The sequence below is a fragment of the Cervus elaphus genome, chromosome 5 (assembly GCF_910594005.1).
Source record: "Cervus elaphus chromosome 5, mCerEla1.1, whole genome shotgun sequence".
Classification (NCBI taxonomy): Eukaryota; Metazoa; Chordata; class Mammalia; order Artiodactyla; family Cervidae; genus Cervus; species Cervus elaphus.
In genome coordinates, this window is record NC_057819.1 from 112,797,609 (window position 1) to 112,810,317 (window position 12,709).

General features: G+C 55.7%; 1 protein-coding gene across 1 annotated transcript; it reads left to right on the forward strand.

Moving 5' to 3' along the window:
• The first annotated feature begins 698 nt into the window (after window positions 1-698).
• IGFBP4 (insulin like growth factor binding protein 4) lies at window positions 699-12,432 on the forward strand. Its single transcript, XM_043904484.1, has 4 exons — window positions 699-1,338; window positions 8,141-8,298; window positions 9,070-9,204; window positions 11,144-12,432. The coding sequence occupies exons 1-4, from the start codon at window positions 990-992 to the stop codon at window positions 11,276-11,278; spliced, it is 777 nt and encodes a 258-aa protein (XP_043760419.1). The 5' UTR covers window positions 699-989; the 3' UTR covers window positions 11,279-12,432.
• The last annotated feature ends 277 nt before the right edge of the window (window positions 12,433-12,709 follow it).

The window sequence follows — 12,709 nt, forward strand, 5'->3', positions numbered from 1 at the left end:
CTTTGAGAGTGGCAATCTCCTCAGCCAGTTTCCCTCTGGGGATGGGTCTGGGCAATAGAAGCAAACATCCAGGAAGGAGCAAGCCTCTGGGGACCTCCCTCTCCGTGTGGGAGTTCTGTTGATTTCATCCTGGGTAAGCCAGAGGGGACAGGGGCTCCAATGAGCCCCCGAGGAGCTGGAGGCGACAGCAGGTTGGAAGGGACAAGTGAGGAGGAGAGAGCCTATTAACTTTGTAGGGCCATCAGACCCTTCTGGGCCCCCTTTCCCCTCCTCCCCGGACCAGGTCTCCAGCGGCTGAGAGGCGAAGCCCTGGATTGGGGTGGAAAGGACTCTCTCCGGCCAGGGGGACTGAATCTCGGACCCGGGAGCTGGGGCCAGGAGGTCGCCGCTCTCTCAGCGTGGGGGACCGCGGGCCATCTCAGGGGCCCGGGGAAGAACCCTCCAAGGTCGGTGATGGGAGGACCGAAGAGCAGCGCCTTCGCTTTTCCTTGCCCTTCGCTGCCCCCCGGGGCCCCAGTTCGGAAGCGCTCTCGGTCCCTGCCGTGGCTTGCAAACTGCGCCGCTTCCTCCTGCGGTAGAAAAGGACTTTCAGATGTTGTAGCGGCAGCGGCGACTTAGGACAGCGCCCCCTCCCCCTAACAGCCGCCTCTCCGTCTCCCTCTCCCCCGCCCCTCCCCCACCGCTGGGACGGCGCTGGGGGTGTGGCCAGGGGCCCGTATAAAGTCCGGGGGAGCCGGTCCCGGGCAGCCGCTCAGCCCCCTGCCCCCCCACCGCCCGCCGCCTGGGCCGGGCCGAGGATGCGGCGCAGCGCCTCGGCGGCCAGGCTCTCTCCCCTCCGGCCAGCTTGCTAACTTCCTCGGCTCCGTCCTTGTCCTCCAGCGGGGGCCACCGCGTGTCCCCGCGTCCTCCGGGTCGGGTCCTCCAGGCGCGCCGGGCGCTTGCCCCTGTGTGTCCCCCGCTGCCAGCCCGCGCCCCGTCCCCGTCCGGTCATGCTGTCCCTCTGCCTCGTGGCCGCGCTGCTGCTGGCCGCCGGGCCCGGGCCGAGCCTGGGCGACGAAGCCATCCACTGCCCGCCCTGCTCCGAGGAGAAGCTGGCGCGCTGCCGCCCCCCCGTGGGCTGTGAGGAGCTAGTGCGAGAGCCGGGCTGCGGCTGTTGCGCCACTTGCGCCCTGGGCAAGGGGATGCCCTGTGGGGTGTACACCCCCCGCTGCGGCTCCGGCCTGCGCTGCTACCCGCCCCGGGGCGTCGAGAAGCCCCTGCACACGTTGGTGCACGGACAAGGCGTGTGCATGGAGCTGGCAGAGATCGAGGCCATCCAGGAAAGCCTGCAGCCCTCTGGTAAGGTGCCCCTGCCCTTGCATGCCCTCCCTGGGGTCTTGCCCTCCCAGAAGCCCCCTTTCCCATTCGGGTTGGCCCAGAAGGCTCTTGAAAATCCGCTGTGAGTTGAGCAGAAGACAGGTACGTGGCAGGGCCCGACTGGGATGGGACAGAGTCAGCCAAGGAAACTGCTATCAAGTCCCTGGCAGCCTGTTGCCGCCATCACGGAGGACTCTGTGCCATTCTTCCATCTGAAGGGTACCTGTTTGGGAAGAGAGTCCCAATGGTAGTCCTGGCTGCTGCTGTAAGGGTGGAAAGTTAAGTGACCTGGTCCAGCCAGCAGCTGCAGCCTGCACGTGAGGGGCCAGATACCGGGGGGATGGGGACGGTGGCCTGGAGACTTTCTGTTCCTGAGCCAGTGACCTTCCCTCACTCTGGACTCAGCTGAAACCCCAGGAGTCTGGGAACTCAGGGCTTGGACTTTTGACATTGAAGTGGGATGGAGCGGGACACGCAAATTAGAGAGGTTTTGGTGGTGAGGGGGCATCAGGGTGGCCCTTTCCCAAAGTCCCAGGCCGGCTCACCTAGCTTTTTGAGAGGTTTTGGGAAGACAGGGGTCTCTCTGCCAGGCCTGGGCACCTCCTGCTGCCCTGGTACACAGGCACCCTGCTCCTTGCTCCTGGCAGGTGCCCTCTGAGGTGGCAGAAGAGAAGCAAGTCTTGGTTCCCAGCCCAGAGCTGCAGAAACCTAACGGGATAGGGAGCAGGGATGGAAGGTTGGGGTGGGGGGTGGGTTGGGGAGAGAGAGATCGAGATCGAGATCGCGATAGAGAGAGGTTTAGAAGGCCCTCATTCTTACACTTTCTCTTTTTCTATATCTCGGTGAGACTTTCAGTTTCTTGTAATAACCTTTCTCAGTCTCTCTCCTTCTTCCTCTTATTCTTTTGTTCTTTCCTGCTGCGTCTCTCAATCTCTAGTTTCACTAACAACATTCTCAAATTCTCCTTTCATCACTATCTCCTGTCCGTTATCAGCTTCTTTCTCCTTATCTTATTCCTTTTCCTGTTTTTGTTGCTCTGCTTCGCTCACTTTCATCTCAGTCTCTTTCTGTTGCCCTTTCTCTTGTCTCTGTCACCCTTTCTCTCTCTGTCTCTCTCTGTTCCTGTCTTTCTCTGTTACTTTTGGAGCCTCTGCCTGCCTTTCTCTCCCTCTGCCTCTGTTTCTTGTTCCCTGTCTGACTCCGTTTTGCTCTCCCGGTGCCTCTGTCAGTGTCTGTCTCTTTTCCTGGTGCTTGAAGCTTCCATTGTTGCAGTCCGGATGCTGGGACTGCGGCCCCAAGCTTCCTGCCCTGGGTCCCAGGCCGCTCCACTTCCTCAATCCTCTGCAGCTTGTTAGCCAGAGGAGAGCAGGATGCAGGGAAAACAGGAAGGAGATGGACCCCAGGGGTCTGAGCCTCAGGCCTCTCTGCCCTTCCTGCTCCTGGGCAGCGAGAGATAGATCAGCAGAAAACATTCTAGGAGAAATGCCAGCCTGGCACCCAGCACATCTGGGAAGCCGTGGGGGGGAGTCTTGGGGTGCAAGTCACTGATCCTGGGGTACAGATGCCAGTGCCAGTGGGGAGGAGGGGTTCTGGTACCAGACCAGACTGGGAGTGAGGGCTGAGCCCTTGGGTTCCTTGGGTACAACGGGTCCACTTTCCCTGTGCATCTTCATCCTCCACCCGCCAGCCGGTGTCTGGCTGCAGATTAGGGTGGCTGGTGGGCTCCTCCTCTCTCACCAACTTGAACCTGAGGCAGAAGAGAAGAGCCCTCAGCCCCTTCTTTCCTGGCTAGGTAGGAACAGCCCATCCCATAGTGCAGAAGACTGTTCTGCTAGGAGATTTGGGGAGGCATGGCGTGAACAGTTTGTGAGTGCCCTGTGGACATCATGTACACCAGCCTCGACAGGCAGCCGTAGGTCCTCATTAGATTATAGGGCCCAGGTCTCTCAACCCCTCTCCTCCTTCCCTCCTTGCCTTGGCCTTCATCCTTGCAGGGCAGGCAGAAAGCAGGAGAGGGAAAGAGAAGGTGAGGGGACCCTCACCTAGTGTCCCCACTCAGTAAACTGTGTCCTTGACCTCTGACCTCCCAGTCATCCCAGAAGTACCCCTGCCCCAGCCCAGGCCCTGCCGCACCATGTGAAAGGCGCCCCCTAGGGTTGTGTGGCAGCCCTGCAGGGTGTCTGGTGAGATCTGGAGGCCAGAGCTTGGTCCCTCTGCCGGCTATCCTCCTGAGCCTTCCACTGTCAATAGGCCACTGTCCCTGTTATGTCCCAAGGCTTTGGATTCCTTGCCTAGGTTTTGGCAGAGATATCAGTTGAACTTTCCTTCCTGCCTTTTCCTCTTGGGGCTGAGTTTCAGCAGGTGACTGGGGGAGGGCAGCCTCCTCCCTTGGTCTGCTGTGGTCCGGAGGCTGACTCTTTGCTCAGGGGAGCAGGTCTCCCCACATCCCTCTCCGTGGTCCCCCACCTCCACCCTCTGCCATGACCCCCTGTCTCAGCTTTTTGAGTCAGGCCAACAGAGCTGAGGGCGGAGTGGGGACACCTGCCTCAGAAATTCACGATCCTGATTCAGTGTACTGACCCTTGACTCGTGGAATCTAGGGGAGGGGATGGTGGGAAGATCAGCATTTGAACTGGGGTGATCCGAAGCTGTGCCCTGGTCCCTCTGGGACAGCGTTAGGGAACATGCAGGCTGGGTTAATTTTTAGTCGACACAGCAAATATTGTCCCCCCTACTTCAATACTGGGAATCCAGTCACGTCATGGGAACAGGGCCTTCCCAGAAATTCTGTGCCTTGGGGGAGGGGGGAAGGAGGAGCATGGCTGCCTAACATTTTTTCTTCAGTTTTGGCAAAGTCAGAATTATTGGTGCTTTGGGTATCAGGAGCCTTTCCATTTAAAGACATAGGAGCCGCAGAGATAAGTTCTCCTTTCCTCCAGCCATTCTGCTTCATTTCCTCATGTGTAAAAAGGGGGGACAACAGGACCCAACTTGTAGGTGTGGGGCATCTGGCATGGAGTAAGAGCTCAATGTTGGAGCAATAAGAGTTTGGTGATGAACAGGAAGCCAAATGGATTTAAGTGGAAGCTTATCTTCTCCCATGACGCTAGGGCTTTAGGGGACAATGGGGCAAGTGAGCAAAGCTGAGGGACATGCAGAGGAGTGGAGGGGTAGGGTGGAGGGGCCAGCCGTCCTTCTCTGACGCTTTGAGGCCAGCAGTCATGGCACAAGGGTGAGAGGGGGCCCCCACTTGAACCAGACCTCAGAGAAAGGCCTGGTACCTGGCATGGGGATCTTGGCTTCTCTAGGGAGAGTCCAGGCCTTTCTTGCAGGACAGGTGGGTGACCCTCCAGCTCATGTCTAGGTGGCTGGGCCCACCTACCTCGGAGCCTCACCCTAGGCATCTTGAGCTGGGTATGGAGGAGAAATCATGGGGATGAAACTGGGCAGCAAGAGAAAGGAAATCCTCTAGCTTTGACCATGAACTTTGCAGCCACTGGTGCCAAAGCTGTGGAGCCTCTTCTTTCTCTGGGTGCCTACCCTTCCTCTGTGGCTGGAGCAGAGACCACGTTTCCCCTGTGATGGGACGTCCTTGGCCTACTCCAGCAGGGCCGGATGAGGTGACCTGGCCTATCTGGGAAGCCCCAGCTCCCAAACAGACCTTTCAGATGTAGGGAGTCTGACCTTTGCTGGGGAAGTGAGGGGGAAGGTCTGACCCTGGCTGCTGCTCAGAGGGAAACCCACCAGGATCGTGGTTTTTCCAGAAGCACCACCTAGGTGAGCAGCACAGTGTGTCTGGACCTCCTGGGTGAGCAGGGAAGTAAGTAGCAAGCGTTTAGCAGGTTGTAGAGATGGGAGGATGAACTTTTATTTTTTAAGAGACTCAAGGCTACGAACTTCGCCCTCCCAAAGCTAGTGCCTGGGGTGGATCCTGGGGTGGGGCCTCAGTCTGCCAGTGAAACAAGGCTGGACAATGAAAAGTTACAGATTAAGTGGAAAGTCAACAGCCAGGATAGTCAGTGTGCTCTGCCCAGGGCAGGGTCAGGGCGCCAGGGTGCATGTGGGTGTGCACATGTGGACAAGTGTGTGTCTGGACACGTGATTGTTTGTGTGTGTTTGTGATCCTTGAATCCCAGCCTCTGTCTGTGCTGGCAGATTGGGACATACTCTGTACCCATGCCCCTGCAAGAGGCAGTATGAAGCCACTCTCCCTGTCTGCTGGATTCTACTCTAAACGACTAAGTGTGCTGGGCGGTGGGGAACCAAGGGAGGAGAGGTCAGGCAGGCAATCTGCTCAGCCTTCCCCAGATAACCTCCCCCTTCCTGCCATGTGATGGGGGCCTGCCAACACAAAACAAAAACTATGTTCCAGGCTCATCCTATGCTCCATGCAGCCCCAGGGTTCAGTGAGCGGACCCAGTTGTCTTCCTTAATGGTACTTCTTGAGTTAGGGGATAAACATTCCAAATATCTTTTAATAATCCCCTGAGTGTCTGTGTGAACTTCGACTCATGGGAACACAACGTTGGAAAGCAGTCAGACCTCTACTGCAGATCTTTCCGGGTCCTTGAGGCCTCTGCCACTCTGACTTGCCCCACCTCCAGGACAGGGAGATCTCTACCTCCTGAGGCAGCCCCCTGCATTAGAAAAACTCTTCCTAGGGGACCTAAAGAACATCTGGCCACTTATCAAGAGGCACAAGTGTCACTGTGCACAGCTGAGCTTTCTTTTATGGTCGTGAAAAGAAAGCAAACTCAAAGGAAAGACAGCGAAACGCCTCCAGGTCAACGGGGGCCATCGAGGCTCTCATGGGTTGTGGCAAATGAGCCCCTGGGACTCTTCCAGCCTTTCTAGGTAGAGCGGTGGCCCCTTTATTCCCAGCTCAGCTTAGCCCCTGTGGTTCCAAGATTTGGCTTCAATTTTTTTCACTCTTCTATTTCCTTTCTTTCCCATCGCCAGCTCTAGCCTAAACCCCTGCGAAGCTGTGAGTCCACCCACAAGTCTTGTGGCTTTGTGCAAGATGAGAGTGGCGTGTGTGTGTGGGGGGTCACTGGCCAGCCTGGGCCTTCTTGGGCAGAAGGTTCCTTGGGAGGGTCTTCAGAGAGGAGCCTGGATCTCAGATCTTCTCTCTGGTTCCTGGCTGAGGGCTTGGGGTCTGACTTCTTATGGGCCCCTTTGCACAGTCCTGGTCTTCTGAAATTGACCAGCCCCTTCTTCTGCTGCCCACACCAGCTGGGAGGTCTTTGTTGGTCTTTGTCTTCAAGGCTTCTCCTTGGTTGACCTTTGGAAACTTGTTGTCATCTTTTGGGACAGAAGTCCCCAACAGACTGTCCTTCTTGAGATGTTACATACGCAGAAGGAAGGATTATATCTCTCTGCTTCATTTATTCCTTCCCTCTGGTTCTTTTCTTTAAGCCAGCCCTGCACCCGTGACAAAACCTTTTCCCATCCTTGGTGACTCAACTTTATAAATAACCTTTGGTGTGGAATCTTGACACAGACTTCTTGGGGGTCTAGATTCCTCCTTGTCTGGCTTCTCTTTATTTATGTGCTTCACCCCTCCACACCCCCAGAACTAGGAGAATAAGAAGAGAACTAACCCCCCCAACTAACTTTGGCTCAGCAGAAAAATACAATTTGACCCCAAGGCAGCTCTGGGACTGCTGCCATGTGTGGAGGAACCTGCTAACTCCTCAGGAAAAAAAAAAAAAATCCTGACGCAAACCAGATGTAACCTTCTGTCTGGCTGCCAACATCTGGAATGCTGGCAGGGGCTTTGCACTTGGGTCGGCAGCAGGCTGCCAAGCCTGAGCATTTCAGAGGTGGCTCTGATGTGCAGAGAGATCTTGAGACCTCTTCCTCCAGCTCAGCTCTGCGTTCTGGTTTTGGCTGCCTGGAGGAAGGAGCAGAGGTTACAGTTCTGGGACTTCTGGATGGGTTTTTTTTTCTTGAGTTCAGATAGAGCCTTTAAGAGATCCCAGGGAGAGGGTGGTGGTCCAGCCCACCCCCATCTCCAGATCCCCAGTGCCCTGGCTCTGGGCAGCAGATAGGCACTTTGGATGAGATCTGAAATCTAAGGATGGGAGACTTTGGAGTGGTGCAGTGGGGGGCTGCAGGAATGTGCAAGGGTGTTCTTTTGGTCCTGGGGGCCACACAGTGTCTCTCCCCCGACACACGCACACACTTTTCACATGCAAGCACATACACCCACTCCCACTTCTCCTCTCCAGCCAATGGAGAGAGCTTTTGGGCCATGTTTCTCTTCACTCATGGAAACTTTGATTCTGGCCATTTGGAAGAGGGTCAGCAGAGCTGACAGCCCTGGGGATCCCCTGGCTGGCTTAGCCAGACGCTGAAAGGAGCAGGAAAGGAGACAGGAAGAAAGAGCAGACGGAGAAGGGGGATGGTAGGGAGAGCTGAATGGAAGGGGGACATGAATGTGGGGCCCTCGGCCTGCCTCAGACCTCCCTGCAAGGCCCAAGGGACCCTCCTGCTGTTTGGGCGGCTGCAGCTGGTGACTCATCTGAGGACTGGACTGGGTGGAGTGAAGGAAAAATCAAGGACTCCAAGAGGGATATTCTCCCGAGAAGTTCCAGGGGACCGGGGAGGAAACCGGGGTGCTGATTTCATTTCTTCTCACCCCCAGACCCTCTGCTCTTCCCCTGATTCTTCCAGCACCAGGCTGGAGACTCCCCAAGGAGGAGAATGCAGATGGAAAGTCGGGTTGCTCTGCTGTCTTGCCCTTTATAAGCACTGACCTCTCCCCCTCTTGGCCTGACTGCAGACAAGGACGAGGGTGACCACCCCAACAACAGCTTCAGCCCCTGCAGCGCCCACGACCGCAAGTGCCTGCAGAAGCACTTAGCCAAAATTCGAGACCGGAGCACCAGTGGGGGCAAGATGAAGGTCATCGGGGTGCCCCGAGAGGAAGCCCGGCCTGTGGTGAGGACTGCTGAGCAAATGTGCACATGCATAGGCACACACCACCACCATCACCAACACCATCACCAGATCCGGACAGTGTCTGTTCAGCAAGCATTCTTTGGCTGTCTGCTATGTACACCTTGTGTGTGTCATCAGGACCCAGAAAAGTCCTCACTCCTGTTGAAATTCCATTCCAGTTCAGCAGTTCTAGACATTAGGGACAGCTGAAGTTACTGTTAAATACTGAGACACTCCACACTGGTTGGTGAATAGCAGTTGCCCCAAGCCCCCTGATGTTGCTTGGCTCTCCCCCTGGATTCCTCACCCCAGAGCTTCTCAGGAACTTGAGAGTTCAGGCTGGCCATAGTAGGGAGCCTTGGGACCTTAATCCAGGGTCTGGCTAATGTCCTTTCTGATGGGTGGTTCTGATGGATCCGTGCCTGGGTCTTACAAGTTGTTAATTATATGATTTCATCCTTCCGTCTTATTTAGACATCATCCCCTTCCTGTCCTTCTCCATAGATTTCCTTTCCCCACTAGATCCCTTCACGTCACACCCCTCCTTTTTAGAAGCTTTTTGGCTCGAGATCCTCTCCTCAATGTCCCTCTGTCCTGCCCGCCAGGGTGCCCTAAACCCGAGCCCCTCCTTTCATCTCACTGAAGACCTGCTCGGCCTCCAGGCCTGATCCCTCCTTTCAGACCCTTTTCAGGGTCCTGATCTGACCCTCAGCCCTGGTCCCCCTGCCTCTTCTGCTCCTGCTAAACAGTTTTCATCTTCCCCTCCTCCAGCCCCAGGGCTCCTGCCAGAGTGAGCTGCACCGGGCGCTGGAGCGGCTGGCTGCCTCACAGAGCCGCACCCACGAAGACCTTTACATCATTCCCATCCCCAACTGCGACCGCAACGGCAACTTCCACCCCAAGCAGGTGCGTCTCCGTCTCTGTCGGCTCGGCCCGGCCTCAGCTCTGGGATGTCTGGGATGGCAGTCTCAGGAAGGGGGAGGCTCCCCAGCCCCAACCTCACCCGTTAGACCCTCTCCAAACCACCCTATCCCCAGACTCAGGACCTTAGTTCATTTTGCCTATTCCCCCCTCAGATGAGGAGACTGAGGCCCAGGGAGGGGCAGAGGGCAACCCAGAGTCATGGAGCAAGTTAAAGGCAGGCCAGTCATCCTGCCTCCCCATCCAGGGCTATTTCCATGGCCTCTGTAGCCACTATCTGTGAGGCAGACCTAGCACCCCTGTCAGCCTCTGCCTCCCAAGCCCTCCCCCTCTCCACCTCCATTCCTGTGAGTAGTTTTCCTTTGTCCCTGGATGTCTGAGGTGTCATCTGGGAATGGAGGGGCTAGGTCTTGAGGAGTTGCAGAGAAAACTCAACATGCCCCTTCCCCTGAGCTGAGCCACCCAAAGGACCTGGGGGTCAGCCAAGCTGGGGGGAAGGCAGACCTGACAGCCGGGAACAGGCACTTCGGGTGGAGCAGAGGAAGAAGAAGGCAGGAGAGGAGATGGATGCAGAAACCTCTAGGCCTCCTCACACCCTTGGAACATGGGTTCCTCTGACAAGCCCCCAGGAAGCTTGGATGGTCAGTGAGGCTGACTTGCTCAGCATCTCTGGCCTGTCAGAGTTGGGCTTACCTGGGATGGTGGCATATCTGGGCAGGGCACTGGGTGGCCTTGTGCTGGATGAGGCCTGGATCTCCTCCAGCCCTCCTGAGCATGGACACACACGTTCCCCCACTTCATGCTCTACAGGCGAATCCACAAAGTGGACCACCATTGGGCCAGAAGAGGCCTAGCTAGGAGGGGAAAGGCTGCCCCCGAGTCTGCACACCCTAGGATGGCATGAGGAGGTTATGAGGTGGGGTGCAATGGTGGAGAACCAGAAAGATCCCCTGCCCCAAATCAGTGTCAAACCTTTCTCTAGCCTTTGTCCCAATACCAGTTTTATCCTTGTCTCAATTTTTCTTTTCCCTTTTTTTTTGGCCAAGCCACATGGCTTGTGGGATCTTTGTTTGCTGATCTAGGATTGAATCTGGACCCCTGGCAGTGAACATGCCGAGTCCTAACCATTGGACCACCAGGGAACTAAAATTGATTATTAGTTATTAACCAGAGTCCATGGTTTTCATTAGGGCTCATTCTTTGTGTTATACAGTTCTGTGTGTTTCCTTCCCATTTCTATTCGCTGAAAATTCTGACACTTGACCCTTTATCATCTGGCCAGTTCTGACCCTTGAGACATCCTTCACTTCAACTCTAATCCTGACTCTGAAATATACCTTTACCCCCTACCCTCCCTCCTCTCCCGTCTAAGCCCGACCCAAAGTTTAGCCCAACTGCTTTATTTGTTCTCACCTCGACCACTATCTCTGTCCCAATTCCATTTCTGATCTGGGCTCTCGGCCTTACCTCACTCAAACTGTAGTCATAATTCCCAATTCGACCGCAACTCTTATCCTAATGCTACCCTAACTTCAATGTGGATAATCACAGTCTTAACCATAATCCTATTCTGGAAGTCTCGACACAGTCAGAACTCAAGCAAAAATACAATCAGAACCCAAACTAAAAACTTCAAACTGGACCCTAGCCTTTGACATCCAGCTGTACCTTTCAACTCTGTGGATCCCATCTCCTCTCCAGGGGTTCTACAGAACTTCCTCAGGGCTCTGCCTTCCCAGACTCTTTGGGCCTTTCCTTCTTGGCCACCTTTGTTCCACTCCGGTGAACTCAGAGGACTCATGTCCAAGAGAGCCTCCACCCTCAGAGACCAATTGGAAACCACTGTCTGATCTGGGGGCTGGGCTGGGCTGGGATCGGGGGTGGCCGCCTGGGAACCTGACCTCTCACACCCTTGTCTTGGCAGTGCCACCCGGCCCTGGATGGGCAGCGCGGCAAGTGCTGGTGTGTGGACCGGAAGACGGGAGTGAAGCTTCCGGGGGGCCTGGAGCCGAAGGGGGAGCTGGACTGCCACCAGCTGGCTGACAGCTTCCGAGAGTGAGCCTGTCAGCAGGCAGGGGGCTCAGTGCCCCCTGCTGCCCCCTCCCCTGGAGGCTGCAGAGCTGACCTGGAGCCTAGGTCTGAGTCTTGGCTTTGCCTCTGGCCTAGAAGTTTCCTTCGGGGTGTGTTTGTGTGTATGTGTGTGTGCGTGTGTGCTGATGAGCATGGGTGTGCGCTTGGGGTGAGCCGAAGCCTAGGGGTGTCCTCTATGGGCTTAGATAACCCAAGAGAGCCCTGGTATGTTTCCAAATTGATCCTGGATTCATTCATCCATTCAGCCCTTCAGCCCTTCAGCCATCTATAAACACTTGTTGACCACATACTACATGCCAGCTCTAGTTTGCAGCCCTGGGGACTCATCTTGACTCCCTCTGATGTAGATATGTGGGGCCACCTCCTGCAAGGTGAGCCCAAGTCTGTGGGAGAAGAGAAGTCCCAGTTCCATAATCAGGGGAGGAAAGTAGACATGTAGCTTGATCATTGTCCCTTCCCTCAGTCTAGTCAGAACGTGGAGTCCCAGTTCCATAATCAGGGGAGGAAAGTAGACATGTAGCTTGACCATTGTCCCTCCCCTCAGTCTAGTCAGGAGGTCTAGTCCCTACCATAGGGAAGGTGAGGGGTAGCAGGAGACCCACTGAGACCCAATCCCAAAACGGAAACTTGCCAGGCTCCCATTTACTCCCCAGGTCCTTCCAGGGGGAAGGACCTGCAGGGGCAAGCCCACCTTGGCTTGATGCCTGGCAACTGAGACCCTGCTCTGGGGAAGGGAAGAGGTCAGAGGAAGCCCTGCAGAGGGCTGGGGAGGTGGGGCTCATCTCTGAGCAATCAGAGTAGGAGGAAAGAATGTATGTGCCTGATGGAGAAAGGGATCGCCTTGCTGGGAGGTGAGGGACTTGTCTGGGGTCCTCCTTCCTCCTCCGTTTGTGGTCACAGACAGGAAGTCACAGGATGACGGCATCCTTCAGTGGCTCACTGTCTGTGGCTCTGCCTTCCTACCCACATCTCCTTCCCTGGATTTTCCTCCCTTATATTTCACTACCCCTGGGCATTTTCTGGCTCAACTGGATGGGCAGAGACTTAGGAACCTACCAGTTGGCCATGATGTCTTGTCTTTTTTTTTTTTTAACAAAACAGAACAAAACCAAAAAAACCCTAGACAATGGTGTTTGGTTGATTTATTTACAACTAGGAGACTGAGAATTACTAGGGATGGGAGAGCTGTCTTAGATGGTCAAAGAACTGCAAAGGGTCAGCCAGTTCACCCTCCTCTTCCCTGCAGCCTCTTCCTGGGAGGCCGCTCTGTCCCCAAAGTCTGTGCTGCCTGTGTACAGACTCCTGGTGGGTCAGTAATGGCTTCGGAAGGGAGGGAGCAAGCAGGGACATCCTTGCTGGGCCAAAGCTATTTCTGAGATCAGCTGGTGAGTGAAGCGGG

Bases quoted from the DNA above. Each gene is read 5' to 3' on its own strand.
- IGFBP4 (XM_043904484.1), top strand. From the start codon at position 990: ATGCTGTCCCTCTGCCTCGTGGCCGCGCTGCTGCTGGCCGCCGGGCCC. The intron at 8,299-9,069 runs GTGAGGACTGCT...CCCCTCCTCCAG, and splicing joins GAGAGGAAGCCCGGCCTGTG to CCCCAGGGCTCCTGCCAGAG. The intron at 9,205-11,143 runs GTGCGTCTCCGT...TTGTCTTGGCAG, and splicing joins GCAACTTCCACCCCAAGCAG to TGCCACCCGGCCCTGGATGG.